Source organism: Cyprinus carpio, chromosome A19, assembly GCF_018340385.1.
Source record: "Cyprinus carpio isolate SPL01 chromosome A19, ASM1834038v1, whole genome shotgun sequence".
Classification (NCBI taxonomy): domain Eukaryota; kingdom Metazoa; phylum Chordata; class Actinopteri; order Cypriniformes; family Cyprinidae; genus Cyprinus; species Cyprinus carpio.
The window spans coordinates 20,700,350-20,715,401 of NC_056590.1; the positions used below are offsets into that span (position 1 = coordinate 20,700,350).

Genomic DNA, 15,052 nt, shown 5'->3' on the forward strand with positions numbered 1-15,052 from the left:
ACATGCTTGTTTATCTGACAAACAATGCTACAGTCAGTTATTCTCCTTTGAAAATGTGCGTTCCGGCCCGGAATATTGGTGTTTGTTTTGTGAAAACCTCCCACTGCCAGTTTACCCAATTGTATTTCGGCACCCCGGGTTGCCAGTTGGTGGAAAACACAGCATATTTCATTTTGTTCATCGTCAAGTGCACTTGTTTCTGTTTGTCGTCAATCTGGCAACCTGTGTGTGCATCAAGTCTGAGGAGGAGGGGCCAGGTGAAAAAACCCTCTCCAATATTAAAAATTTGGACTGAAATAATTAGTTCAACCACTCGGGGTCAATCCTACATACAGCACCTTTAAATAGTGTTATCCTTTTTTCCAGGATTATTTGAATAGAAAGCTTAAAAGAACAGCATTTATTTCAAATAGAATTTTAAAATAAAATAGTCTCTTTGTATCACATTTATTTGCCTGTATTTAGCAGGTACCCCAGTGATGCTCTGATTTTGGGTGGTTCATATAACAATTTTATATTTGTTTTTTGACGAGTGCTTTTTGTTAAGGGCAAGCATATTAGATTCCATGAAAACACAGCAGACTTTGCCATTCATATACCCTCCCAACTCTTGAGTGCTTAGACCTTGTCTATCAACTGTTCTAGCCTGCAACAAATCTGTTGTAGTCTGCAACAAACCCCTTTATTGGATAGTCTTTACGTTTGTTGTCTTGATGTTGCAAAAATCTATTTATGGCAGTGTAAATAGGTATTCTTTCTCTCTCCTTCTCTCACTTCTCAGTCCTGGCACTCTAACTAGTCTGTTTGCTTCATACCTACATGGATATCACAGTAATGCTGCCTCCACTCTTTACAAACTTCCTAATGTGGACTGGGGTGGGAAATACTCTGTGAAATGAAACAGTGTTTTAAAGTACATTTATTTGGTGTTTTCCCCAAATCTACTCTGATCTTTTATTCTTCACACAAGTTTTGCACTCATGCCATTGACTCGTTCTCCAGCAGTGTATCGCAGCCATGTTACTGAACAGACTGTATTAATGGAGCGTGTGTGTATTCCTGCTCCTGTGGATGATCGGAGTGCTTCTGTACAACATATTTATAGTGCTGGATCAGCATTTTGACCGTCTGGATGTGTGTACATGTCTGTTTATCTGCACTGTGATCCATTCATCTTGGCCCCAATCTGTCATTTTAATAATCCTAGTATGGGCCATGGGTTTTTAGCTCTATGGAGTGTGATGCCAGAACTAACCTTGTGACTTAGGGGCTGCCTCAGAGAGGCAGGTCTTTAACACAACATCCTTATCTTTTAGAAATTTGGGATTGTGTTTGAGGTGCTGTCTGTTTGGAGTTCAAGTGTCATTGACCTTGTCAGTTAGTGAGCTGTACAGCAACTGTAACAAAGTGTTTCTGCATGAGATGAAGTAATATTTGCTCTTCAGCTGTATATTAAAGAACAAAAACAAAATGACTTTTTTTTTCTTTAACTTCAATATACCATTTACCATTTACTTGAACATTATGTGCTTGAGTAGTTTCCATGGTAGAGGGATTTTTCTTTTTGGAAAGAGAACTAAAGTAGTTATTTATTTTAAAAAGGACTACTGAAACTTTCACCCAATGTTTTCCAAAATATTGTTATTGTTGATAATAGCCTGCTGTAAGTCAGAAAGCAGTTTAGGTAGTACTCTGTATACTGGTTTACTTCTGTATCCTCACTGTCTTTTTCTCTCTCGCAGGGGCCTCGGGTGATTGAAGGAGGTTAAGCAGCATCATACACTTTGAAATATGGGTAAGCATTCACCAAACACTTCACTATGACAAGAAAATGATGATTTTGCATGTTTGTGTGATAGGGTAAAAAAAAAATTTTTTTTTTTTAGGTCAACCATGGAACCTGTTCTCTCAGCAATTGAGCACTATCGGCACTAAATGTTCCTGCACAGTGGACAATAATGTGCAGGTCTGTGAAATAATTTAACATAAGAATGACAATGTGGGAAAAGTGCCTAATTGTTTTATTATATATAAGAAAAGGCTACTTGGTGTTAATCTAACTTTTTAATCAAAGATGAGAAAATATTTATGCAACACTCTTTTTCTCTCTTTTTTTCTGTTTGTTCTATTTAGTCCTGTTGGAGTGTGATGTGATGTGGCAGCTTGGGAAATCTTGAGTACAGCACAGGATGCGTCATGATTATATCCAATTTTTAAATAAACTGTTAAGATCCCTATGTCTGGTTTTTGAGAAAATTTTTTGAGATGATACCATTGCATATTACATGGAACTGCAGAACCGTTATCTTGTAGCTGACTTAATGTATGTTTTAGAGTTCTTGCTAAATATTAAGATTTTGGTTTAGCACAATTTCATGTATATACATTAAACTTACTTGGTAAGCCTTAAAAAAAAAATACAGAGAGGAAAAAGACACTGTCTGCTTAAGAGCTTGTTCTGTAGGTCTATAAACACAGACAGACCTCTGTTACCCAATAGCGCCCAGGCTGCTGTCCAGTATCAGTTAAGGTCAGGGTGCTATGTTTCTCTTGTTTTATCACTGTTGTGCCCTATTGTCTGACAGCTACTTCTGGAAATTGTTCAAAAAGGAAAATAAACCTGCAGTCTGAGAAGTGTGGTGCAATAAATGTGAGTTAGTGAGTTTGGCCAGTGTTTTTTACACTTAAAAGGATTTTCACAGGGATTGTTAGCGTTATATGATTGTCAGTAAAATATGAAATTCATGTCTTTTCAGACTGATAAATTTGATTGCTTAATAATCAAAATTTACTAACATGTTAGCAGAAAAAGTTGCAAGTTATATGAGAGACAGATCGAAGATTACACTGGAAAGACAATCCTCAGATTATCCCCATGTTCCAGGATATCTTAGAAATGCTTGAGCCTTTCTGTGTGCTGTAAGATGACAATGGAACGAGGGAAAGGGAGACCGGGAGGAAGAATTTGTGCAACCAATGGGCTTACCTGATGTATTTTTAATGCACATGAATGATTGATCACTGTATGTGGACACATGCTCCCCTTAAGGGGCGGCTGCAGTCTGGTGCTGTCGGTGTAGATATGAGTGTGACGAGGGGTCCTTCTGGACTGAACATGAACACTGTGGAGTTAAAGCATCAGTGGGCAATGCAGAGAAATCGTACTCTGGTCCGGACATACCTGCTCTCCAGTTCTGTGCTCTCACTTTCTGGCTCACGCAGCAGAGATAATTTCAGACTTCCATCATTGTCCAGATCAACACATGGTGAGACCACCGCGGTGCCTCTCAGGTAAGCTGATATCTGGAGCCTTGAAGCCTGATGTTCAGCCTCAGCAATAGAGAATTGACTACTGTATGTGAGGTCAAAATTGCATGGTAAAAAAAAAAAATGGGCCTCGAAGTTGTATTGTAATTTCTGAGCAGTTTTAATAAATCATGCTCTAAATTTAAGAAACTACATTTAATTAAACTGTTTTTAATATTGAAAATAAGTAAACACTTACAGCAACATGATCCCTAGGATGATTTAAATGTGTTGGGGTTTGCCTTAAACTTCAAACCTGTACAAATGTGAGTGCAGATACAGCTCTTCATCAGTCAGAAACAGCAAGTGACAAATCCTCTGCACAATGGAGAAATGCTTTAGAAACCTGAGAAACATTCCGCTTGCATGGCAACACAATCAAACAGCTCACGGGGGAAAAACAACAGCTAAATTACGTAGATTATCCATGACAGCAGCCAATGTTGCCAGTGTTTCCCAAACTGTACAATATATGCTGTGCTGGCCATATTATGAAATCAGCAGAGGAAAGTGACACCACATTTTACAACCTGGGGGCTGTTTCATAAAACAAGTTTACCAAATAAGCCAGGCTTATTTCAGTTAGTCTGACTTATTTTTACTTGATTTGGTTTCATAAAGCAAATTACCATATCTTAAGCTCAGTCGCTGGCAATTTTTCAGTTATCAGTCCAAAAATAAAAGTATACAGAAAATGTAACTTAAATGAAATACTTAAAAATATAGGCTACAACCGACTGTATTTAATGTATTGTGCCCAAGACTTAATGACTTTGTTTTAAGATATTTGAAAACATTTTAACATGCTGCTATGCGCATTCAGTTGATCAGCAATTTCTAGCCATGCAGCCTTTCTCTCTGGTTTTATGACGGCTGTACTTTAGAACATTAAAACATTATAAATATAAGATTTTATACACTATATAAAATTGCTCTTTAAAGAATTAAAAACACTAAATTAAAATGTGAAAAAATAAAAAATAAAACAGCCACTTTTTTATATGATAAGAGGAATAGCCTACACATTAACTCATTTGAGCTAGTAATTAGGGCTGTATTTGCTAACTTACATTTGATTTACAGTTACTGCTATCATAAAAATACACTTATGTAGGTTTAAAATTGTCACATTTAATGTCCAACAACAAATATTTTTGCAGAACGCATATTTTATTCAGAAGTATTGTGCTCTTGTTCTAATGCGTTCCATCTGTTTAGCGCGCAGCGACGCTCCTTCACTCACATGATGTAAGCCTCGCCCACTCCTGACAGCAAAAAAATATATATTTTGCGTGACTTTCTAACATTTACAGATGAAAAATATACCTGTGACGTGTCAGTTTTGCACTGTGGAAAACACAATGTCTCAAACTCATTAAACAACACAAATATTCGCTGTTTGCCATGAGGGATCGATTTGATCCATGATCGGCATTAAGGGCTGCTTAATACACGTGCACATCAAATTAGTTTATGAAACCGCTTTAGTCCCGATTGATTTGTTAGATTATTTCAAGTCAATGAACATGTAAAACCTTCAAATAATATAATTAATTTTTCACCTGAACTAACTAATGAACATGTTATACCTTCAAATGATTGATTGAAGTTTTCAAAAAATTATTCAGTCAGGATTTAACATGTTAGAGATTTTTTTTTTCTATTATCATTTTTTTGTTTTTGAAAGTTTCTTATGCACACCAAGGATACGTTTCTTTTATCATAAATAGTGAAAACAGTAATACTGTGAAATACTATTACAAATTAAAATGACTGTTTTCTGTTATTTCAAAAAAGTATTGCTGTGCTTTCCAGCTTTTCCACAAAGCTGAATTTTCAGCAGCCATTACTCCAGTCTTCAGTGTCACATGATCCTTCAGAAATCATTCTAATATGCTGAATTGCTGATCAAGAAACATGTCTTATTATCAGTGTTAAAAAAATCTTATTTGAAATAGAAATCTTTTTTAACATTTTCTTTACTATCAACTTAATTTGATCAATTAACGATTAGTTAAATGTGTCCTTGCTGAATTAATATAAATTTCTTTCAAAAATAAATCTTACAGACAACAAACTTTGAAAGGTATTTGTCAGAACGTTATCCGTTCATTCCTTCAACTTTATAATTGAAGATATTCTGTTTTAATTCCCACAGTATTAGTGAGCCCTGCTTGTTCACCCCAGGCCAGAGAGCGGTTTTTGAGAGGTTTTCAAAAAACCAGCATCTCCTTCTACACAAACCTGCACCGTCTCCCTCCTGCAAGACCCTTGAGAAACCAAAGATGCCTCAGCAGAGCTATCATCAAGTGTACATGCATTTTTCTCAGCCCTTGAAGCCTGTACCAAAGGATGGACCGGCCTTTACTCGCAGTCAGCGGCGGGCCACAGAGAACAGAGGCCTGCAGCCGTTAGTGAGGCAGCGCAGGCAGCCCATAAACATAGAGACTTCATCTATCAGAGGAAAGACTTGCCTTCCCACACAACATTTACCCACATCTTCATCTAGCGCATCTCGCACACAGCTGCACGTGTTCTTGCCTGCCGAGGGTGCTGGACTGGAGGAAGACAGGGACAGTGAGTCTGTTGATGAGGGTTTCATGGATGAGCTGGATAACAAAGTCACCAACCTGAGACTTCAACAAGATCCAAAGACCCCCAAACAGATAGAAAAATCACTGACAGGTCAAATGGTAAAATTAACTTCCTAGTGTCATGCTTTTAATTGTAGCATTTCATATTTTGATGTGTGTTGTATGCTAACACTGATAACTACAGAAATGACAAGTTCTGTATTTACCAGTTTGAACACTAGTTTATTTGCTCTCAAGCGATTTATGTAAATCATAATTTATGTAATTACAATAAATCAAAATTATGATTAATGGTGTGTTCTGATGTATAAAAGGAAGGAAATGTTCCTTGTAAACTGTTCATATAAAGGATATACATTTTTAAATTACGTAAAGGAACACTCCGACTTTTTGGGACTTTAGCTTATTCACAGTATCCCCCAGAGTTAGATAAGTCCATACATACCTTTTTCATTTCTGAGTGTTCTGTAAGTGTTATTTGACGCACCCACCGCTAGCCTAGCTTAGCACACAAAGACTGGATGTAAATGGATAATGGTAGCATAGTAATCCCAATAAGGGACAAAATAATGCAAACATTTTCCCTATTTACATGTTTGTGATCTGTATAGTCACCGCGTGTACAAATAACAAGGCTATATGAGACAGAGACCATTTTTAATCGCATGGGCGTAATTTCCTATGGGGACAGGGGGGACATGTCCCCCCCCACTTTTCAAAATCAGTTCGTGTCCCCCCCACTTTCAAATTAGTTTGTATTATTTTTTAAACCGCGCGCCGTTAATCGTCACGGAGGAGCAGGACCGAGCAGAACAGACATCCTGCCTGTCTGTGTCGATGCGCGCGTCCGCGTACAGGCAGGGACGTCTCGTGCACACTCTAGTGTAACGCACTGAAAGTTCTACTGAGTAGCCGGTTTTCAGGGTATATTAGCTCAGGTCAGGGTAATCAAAATGTCTGCTACTTTTTTTTTACAGTCTGGTATGTGTCAAAAGACACGGTACTTCAGTACCAATTCGGTACTAAAAAAATGAAAATGTCACGGTACCAGGTTTCTTAAGTACCGGTGGTACAAACCCGGTTCTGACGCTTACCCCCCCCAGTGCTATGATCTCCGTGAAGCAAAACGCGGACGGAATCTTTTAATATGGACAGTCACGGAATTTGTCAAGTTAGCATTTAAATTAAAATCAAATCTCCATATGGACATTATCTGTAAATGTTAGATGTGTTTGTATCGGTTGAAATATGAATCGTGCATGTTCTGCGCGTGTCTGATGAGTGGCAGAGACGTGCGGGTTTGTTTACTATTTTGAAGCGCGTGAACGCTTGCATCTGCGTCTCAGTGAGGAACATAAATACATAAACAACATTAGTCTGAGTCAATTCACAAGCATTTACCGTGTTCATTTGAGTAAAACCAGTGTCAATTTAAAAGCGTATCACTGCAACCCAGGGTTCCCACACAATGATTTATCACAATATCAAAACTGACCCCACAAATTTTTTAAAAAGGCTTACATAAACATGAAATTTGCACAATTAATATCACGTATTAGATGGAACCGGCTGTATTTAGTTTTGCTGATTTGATAAGGCAGCGTTTTGTGAAAGCCGTTACCGGAAATTATCTCTGCCCGCTCTTAAAGCCCTCCTGCTTGTAACTGTGCAAACCCGTCAAAATAAAATAATAAATGCATATAAAGAATAATATAATGTTATACTGTTTTACATAAAGCCTTTATAATTAATGTTGTTACTGCTAACGGTTAGAATAAATTAATAAACTGTTTTATTTTAATAGCAAATACCAGTAAAGATGTTTAAAGTTCTTAATTAAAAGACCGAAACTTGTTTACTTTTTGGCTACTTAAGTTGTAGAAAAACTTTATTGTAAATAAGTTTAAGTCTGGCATTGGTTTTATTTTTAGTGATAAAATTTTTTTTTTTTTTTTTTTTTTAATTGCATAATTTTGTGTTTTGCTTTGGTACCCCCGTGATTTGCACTGGTATCGGTATACTAAGTACCGTGACCACTCGTCTATGGTCTGACACTGGTGACCTTTTTCATTTCTAACTCTAACTTATTCAGAACATTCTGTATAAAACATGTTTTTTCTGGCAGCAATGATACAAGCAACTCTGGCTGCTGTTAAAGCTCTACCAACTCATTAATCTCAGATGCAGAAATAACAATAAGTCTTAATACTAAAATGTTTTTCTAAACTTATCTTGTTCACTTTACAATATTTGTTTCATTTAAATATAAGTGTAATTTTTTCATTGCACAAAGACTGCAGGCCACCCGCTAGCCTAGCTTATTATTTCGACATCTAGACTGGATGTAATGTGATGATGGTAGCATAGTAATCCCGCAATAAGTGACCAAATAATGCAAACATTTTCCTATTTACCATGTTGTGATCTGTATAGTCACAGCGTGTACAAATACAAGGCTATTATGAGACAGAGACCATTTTTAATCGTATAAATACTGGGAACTATATTCTCACTAGGCGTAGGAGCACAGCTAATGTTACTTGGGCGGAGTGATTAGCGCAGCACCCGAGACGCGCCGTGGTGAGGAGCAGAGAGTTCGGTCAGAGTTGGAGTAATAGAGTCAGCAATTACTACTAGATAGTAAATTTATAGTGTACAATCATGGGTGTTCGCTGTATTGTAAAGAGCTGCGACAATAAACAGGGGAGACCAGGTAATACTATGATGTTTCATAGAATTCCAACCAAAAAACGCTGACCTGATGAATCGATGGCTACTTGTTCTGGTATAGTTCCAAACACACCTGTAAACACCATCACGAAGTATTTCATTTGCTCTGAACAATTTTACTGTAGACGACTATTTTGAAAAAATGCAAGTTGCCACACCGGACCATGAAACGTGTGCTAAAGGATACAGCCATCCCATCGATAAAAAAGACAGGACAAATTGGATCACCTCTTGCTGCGGTAAGTGTTCCGTTATGTTTTGAGATGACTAACATTAGCCCATACTGTAACAGTGCCATGCTAATGTAATATAACCTTAGTAGTGACACTATTACGTGAATAGTTGCTCCGTGTATCCCCTTTATTGTTATTATTGTGTTGTCATGAACACACTGTATCGCTCTCTCAGGACTTATACATTCAACTCTCAGGACTTATACATTCAACTTGCTAATGAATTGGAGGGGGATGGGCAGTTTTCTTTTTTGAGAAAATGTTTGTGAAATAGTAGGCTAACGTTACTGTCTGTGGGTTCATTGTGCAAAAACTATTTGCCTTGTGCTATTACTTTCCCCATATTCTTGGCTATTGTAATGCAATTATCCAACATTACTGTATTATACGCCCAAGTAGCCACTCCGCCCAAGTAACGTTAGCTGTGCTCCTACGCCTAGTGAGAATATAGTTCCCAGTATTTATACGATTAAAATGGTCTCTGTCTCATATAGCCTTGTTATTTGTACACGATGTGACTATACAGATCACAACATGTAAATAGGAAAATGTTTGCATTATTTTGTCACTTATTGGGATTACTATGCTACCATTATCCATTTACATCCAATCTTTGTGCTAAACTAGGCTAGCGGTGGGTGCGTCAAATAACACTTACAGAACGCACAGAAATGAAAAGGGTATGTATGGACTTATCTTACTCTGGGGGATACTGTGAATAAGCTAAAGTCCCAAAAAGTCGGAGTGTTCCTTTAAGGGAACTTTTTTTCCCTTCGACGTCACAGCTTCACACTCCACCCCAGTTGGTGGCGCAATGGACCCTTCTCACAAGACTGTGATAACTGTCCTTATCAGTCTCTCTCAATTTTTGCCTTTTTATTGAAAGTCATGAAAACACTATCATGGAGTTTTTCTTTTGCCATTTGAGCAAATGGGAATGCAAAAAATATATTTGTGGTACTCTCCCATTCACTGCTCTTCAAGTTAACCCAACTATGAAGACTTGCACTGCTAAGAAACACGGAAATGTGAAAAAGGTCCATTGACCCAGAGCCAACTGGGCCAATAATGCAATGCCCTGCAGTTACTTACTGTATTGTCATGTCTGCCAAACTTATGGGTCCATATCTTCAAAATGCTACAGTAAAAATGTCTGAAAATTTGCATGGTAACAGTCAAGGGCCCTGGGAATAAGGTTCCAGTAGAACTTTTAACGCACCCTCAAAGGCAGCTGAGATATAGCGCCTCCAATAGGGCAATCAGTGCAATGGCCCATTCAACTGTATAGTCAACATATGTCATATTTATAGGTCCATCTTCTAAATGGTACAGTAAAGATGTGTGTGTGTGTGTGTATTATTTTCTTTTATTTATTTATTATAATGGAGAATGCACACATATAAGCCCCCTGTGAAACTTTTAATACACCCTCGGAAACAGCATTGTACTGTAACCAACAACGCAATGGCTCATTCAGTTTAATTCATATTAAAGGGTTAGTTCACCCAAATATTAAAATTATGTCATTAATGACTCACCCTCATGTCGTTCCAAACCCGTAAGACCTCCGTTCATCTTCGGAACACAGTTTAAGATATTTTAGATTTAGTCCGAGAGCTTTCTGTCCCTCCATTGAAAATTTATGTACGGTATACTGTCCACATTATAAAAGATTATCAAAGTAGTCCATGTGACATCAGAGGGTCCGTTAGAATCTGTTGAAGCATCGAAAATACATTTTGGTTGAATAGCAAAAACTACGACTTTATTCAGCATTGTCTTCTCTCCCCCTCTGTTATGAGCACGTTCACAGCACTGCAGTTTAGTGATTCCGGTTCTCGAACGAATCACTCGATGTAACCGGATCTTCTTGAACCAGTTCACCAAATCGAACTGAATCGTTTGAAACGGTTCGCGTCTCCAATAAGCATTAATCCACAAATTACTTAAGCTGTTAACTTTTTTTTTTTTTTTTAACGTGGCTGACACTCCCTCTGGGTCAAAATAAACAAATATCCCGGAGTAATTTCATTTACTCCAGTACACTGACTGAACTGCTGTCAAGAGAGAACTGAAGATGAACACAGAGCCGAGCAGGATAACGAACGAAAGATTGACTCGTTCTGCATTACCTCGGTTGTTGTAACGAGTGGTTATTTCAGTCAAAGTTGCTCTTCGATCAGCTTGAATCAGTCGGCCCATTCTCCTCTGACCTCTAGCATCAACAAGGCATTTTAGCCCCACACGGACTGCCCGCATACTGGATATTTTTCTACTTTTCACACCATTCTTTGTAAACCCTAAAAATGGTTGTGCGTGAAAATCCCAGTAACTGAGCAGATTATGAAATACTCAGACCGGCCCGTCTGGCACCAACAACCATGCCACGCTCAAAATTGCTTAAATCACCTTTCTTTCCCATTCTGACATTCAGTTTGGAGTTCAGGAGATTGTCTTGACCAGGACCACACCCCTAAATGCATTGAAGCAACTGCCATGTGATTGGTTGATTAGATAATTGCATTAATGAGAAATTGAACAGGTGTTCCTAAAAATCCTTTAGGTGAGTGTATTTATTGTGTTATAACAGAGCTTTATGAGATCACGATTAACTGAGATCTGGGGCCTATTGCACAAAACTAGGATAATGGATTTAGCCGGGATATCTTGGTGATCCTGGCTCAATTTATCCGTGATCCGGTTGCACTAAAGCTGGATAGGGGGCAGTAGGATGTTATGGTATAAATTACCATGGAGATTTATTCTGTGGAGCTAGCCTGCTCCAGACCAGGCTAAATTCCAGGATCTATTGAATCTCATCCCTTATGTCAGTCAGCAGTCACCACAAACAGAAACCAATAGTTATTCCACTGCCCACTAAACATTGTTATCACATATAACTAGACCCACTGTCATTATTTAAACGTTTGTGATCATTAATTTCAATCATTTTGGATAAATTATGATTTTTAGATGATGTTGCTATCATTAGATAATTTACAGTTTCCCATAGACCAGGGATAGGCAACTCCGGTCTTGGAGGGCCACTATCCTGCAGAGTTTAGCTTCAGCCCTCATAAAAACTCACCTGCTTGTATCTATCTAGTAATCCCGAAAACACTGATTGCCTTGTTCAGGTGTGTTTAATTAGGTTTGGAGCTAAACTCTGCAGGACAGTGGCCCTCCAGGACCGGAGTTGCCTATCCCTGCCATAAACTATAAGGCTATATATAAAATGATAGAATATTAGGGCCACAGAGGAAAAAAAAGAAAATTCACAGACTTTGAGAATGAAGTCATAATATTGTAACCCGTTGTTTTAGAGGAGGACAGTTGTTAAAATGACAGCTGTGGGGCATTTCGTGGAATTGTTCTTCAGTATGGTTTCACAAACAAGGACATAATTAATCTTTTGGCACATCAGCATCACATTGTCATAAGTATCAGGACTGTAAAAAGAATATGCATCTTTTCCGCAGAAAGAACCAGCCTCATAAATTTATGACTTTTTCCATCTTCCTCAGCGTGGCCCTAATACTCTGTCGTATAAAATACACATTCTATATAAATATTAAAACACAAAGTGTAACATTATGTTCCTTTATTGAAGAAGGATTAAACAAAGCCGGTAAACCATCAGCTCCTTTCGAAACTGAAGTCACACAGTGACTCTTCAAGATGGAAAGCACAGAGTCAAAGCATATTATACAACAAAAGGATAAATACACATTCAAAGGTCTGTATAAAACACACCCCTCATGTCTGCACACTGAAATACATGCAGGACAAATCCATACACATCAACTGAACAGACAAATGAATGGATGCAGTAGCCTCCCTGCAAGCTTGTACTACACACAATATACAGCACAATCATCATAAGAGGCCAAATCAATTAAAACAAAACAAAAAAAAAGTGAACACAAAAAAACCCAAATTCCTCTGCCACCGCAGGACATATTTAACCAAAATTTTAAGCACACATACTAACGAAAATAATTCAACACATATTGGTCCCTCAGCAGCCGACCAGTGTCGTCATCAGGGAAGATTGCCGGATTGTCCCAGTCCATGGCTGGTGGCACTCTGGGGGCCCTCTCCTTCCTCAGGCACGCCACATTGTGGAGGACAGCACAAGCCACAGTAATGTCACATGCCTTCACAGGGCTGACCCTTATTTGTGACGGCAGTGAAAGCGTGCCTTCAGGAGGCCAAAGGTCATTTCAACTCTGGCCCTGGTCCTGGCATGGGTCTGTGAAAGGTGACAGGAGAAAAGGCTGGCAGCCATACCCCCTGTCTCCCAGCAACACACCAGAGAATTCACCTGTCAACAAAATCTCATCATTACTACCTCATAAACACAGTGATATTCTTGACACAGCCATGATGTAAGAAGTGGTTATTAATAGGGGTTGTGTGGCTCACCTTGTGATAGGCACTGATAGATTTCAGAGGCCCGAAAGATTCTGGAGTCATGGACTGAGCCAAGCCATTTTGCCACAACATTGCTGATCACACAGTCAGCATTGCAGACCATCTGAAATCATAAGATGTGGAATATTAAACCAATCACTGCAAATCACTGGCAATGCACAGTGTTCATCAATGGACAATATCAAAAAGTTATGTTCACCTGAACATTAATGCTGTGAAAGAATTTCCTATTCACAAAATCCGCCTCATGGGCACCTGAGGGGGCTTTTATCCTTATGTGTGTGCAGTCCAGTGCACCAATGACATTGGGGAAACCTGTCACACAAAGTAATGAGTATCCTACTATGAGTGTTAACAGTTGTCCTGTAATTTGTAGATCCTCTTACCTGCAATCCTATGGAACTCCTCTTTGATGTCACAGAGTCTTCTGTGGCCAGGGAAGGAGATGAAGACATCTGCTAATGCTTTGATAGCCAGACACACACTCCTTATTGTGCGGCAAATTTGGCCTTGTTCAGCTGTTCTGCATCCCACTGAGTACAGGAACGCTCCACTAGCAAAAAAGCGCAAGGCCACACAAACCATTTGCTCCACACTCAGTGCATGGCTCCGTGCTGTGCGGTGCTTAAGCCTGGGACCGAGCATTCTGCACAGATACCTAATGCCATCTGCAGAAAATCTGTATCTTTCATATAGATGGTCATCAGGGAAGGCCAGTGGGTCCAACCAGTCCCTGAAGACCCTCTCTCGCCTGAATGCTCTCCTGAGCACAAGTGCTTCTTCATCCACCACATCTCGCAAGAATGGGCACGCCATTGTCAGAGTAGAAAGGAACACACCATTTTGGGCCTTCATATAGGCTAGTGGCCACACCTGGCGCTGGGGTGGGCAAAAGGGGGCGGTGCCTTATAACGATGCTTATTTGTACTGATTGCTGGGAGAAAAAAAATTATGTAGAGATGGAAGGACATACCTTGTATGAAGCGCGTGGCATCTTGGGATGGACCTATGCTTGTCTCTTTCCCCCCAGGGATCCCCTCCAACACGGGCCTGCCTATATTTAGATGTCCTCTGCTGGGGTAAGGTCAGCTTTTGGTGACCCACCACCCGTGCCTTGTCTGTGGGTATTCTTTTTCACTGCTAAAACAGTAAAGACAATGTGTGAGCAGGGACCTTCTGGGTACAATATATGCTTGTGCATTGTTAAGTATTAGTCAGGGCCCTTACCATTCTGCAGAATGTTCTTGTATTTGATTTTGACTTGCTGCCATGTCCGTTTTGGCCCAGTCATGTTTAATCTAAATCACACACACACACACCACGTACACACACGAAAAGAGACACTTTCTTTATCACACAAGAACATTCAATGGAGTCAGTGAGCAAGCGACTTTGGGCCATTTGAAAGGCGCTATATAAATTAAAGTGATTATTATTATTAGCTCATCTATTTATTCAGTTTTATTTTATTTTATTTATATAGCGCTTTTCACAAATGTTTCATTGTTTCAAAGCAGCTTTACATTAATAAAAGCAGGAGAACACACAGAAAAATTTGGTGGACAACATAAGAAGCAGAGTACAATGGCTAAGATTAAACCATAGGCTACTAGTGAGCGTTGTAATAATGTAAGGCTTTGATAATAATTTATCAAAGCCTTATACAGTCTGATGGAGTTACTTTACACAATTTCACTCATATCTGCAGTCCATTTCAACAAAAAATTAAACTGTTTCATAATCAGAGTACAACTG

At 38.9% G+C, this 15,052-nt stretch overlaps 2 protein-coding genes across 2 annotated transcripts; one reads left to right on the forward strand and one right to left on the reverse strand.

Moving 5' to 3' along the window:
* Positions 1-213: 213 nt before the first annotated feature.
* LOC109051377 lies at positions 214-6,332 on the forward strand. Its single transcript, XM_019068940.2, has 4 exons — positions 214-1,795; positions 1,887-1,966; positions 2,134-3,291; positions 5,465-6,332. Exons 3-4 carry the CDS (start codon positions 3,011-3,013, stop codon positions 6,015-6,017), a joined length of 834 nt encoding a protein of 277 aa, XP_018924485.1. The 5' UTR covers positions 214-1,795; positions 1,887-1,966; positions 2,134-3,010; the 3' UTR covers positions 6,018-6,332.
* Positions 6,333-13,057: 6,725 nt separating this feature from the next.
* LOC109051591 (putative nuclease HARBI1) lies at positions 13,058-14,113 on the reverse strand. Its single transcript, XM_042776952.1, has 4 exons — positions 13,684-14,113; positions 13,497-13,612; positions 13,289-13,400; positions 13,058-13,187 (listed from the first exon to the last, which is right to left on the reverse strand). The coding sequence occupies exons 1-4, from the start codon at positions 14,111-14,113 to the stop codon at positions 13,087-13,089; spliced, it is 759 nt and encodes a 252-aa protein (XP_042632886.1). The 3' UTR covers positions 13,058-13,086.
* Between the last annotated feature and the right edge of the window lie 939 nt (positions 14,114-15,052).

Bases quoted from the DNA above. Each gene is read 5' to 3' on its own strand.
- LOC109051591 (XM_042776952.1), bottom strand. From the start codon at position 14,113: ATGGCGTGCCCATTCTTGCGAGATGTGGTGGATGAAGAAGCACTTGTG. The intron at 13,613-13,683 runs GTAAGAGGATCT...TTTGTGTGACAG, and splicing joins GGAGTTCCATAGGATTGCAG to GTTTCCCCAATGTCATTGGT. The intron at 13,188-13,288 runs GTGAGCCACACA...TTTTGTTGACAG, and splicing joins CTATCAGTGCCTATCACAAG to GTGAATTCTCTGGTGTGTTG.
- LOC109051377 (XM_019068940.2), top strand. From the start codon at position 3,011: ATGATTGATCACTGTATGTGGACACATGCTCCCCTTAAGGGGCGGCTG. The intron at 3,292-5,464 runs GTAAGCTGATAT...TAATTCCCACAG, and splicing joins ACCACCGCGGTGCCTCTCAG to TATTAGTGAGCCCTGCTTGT.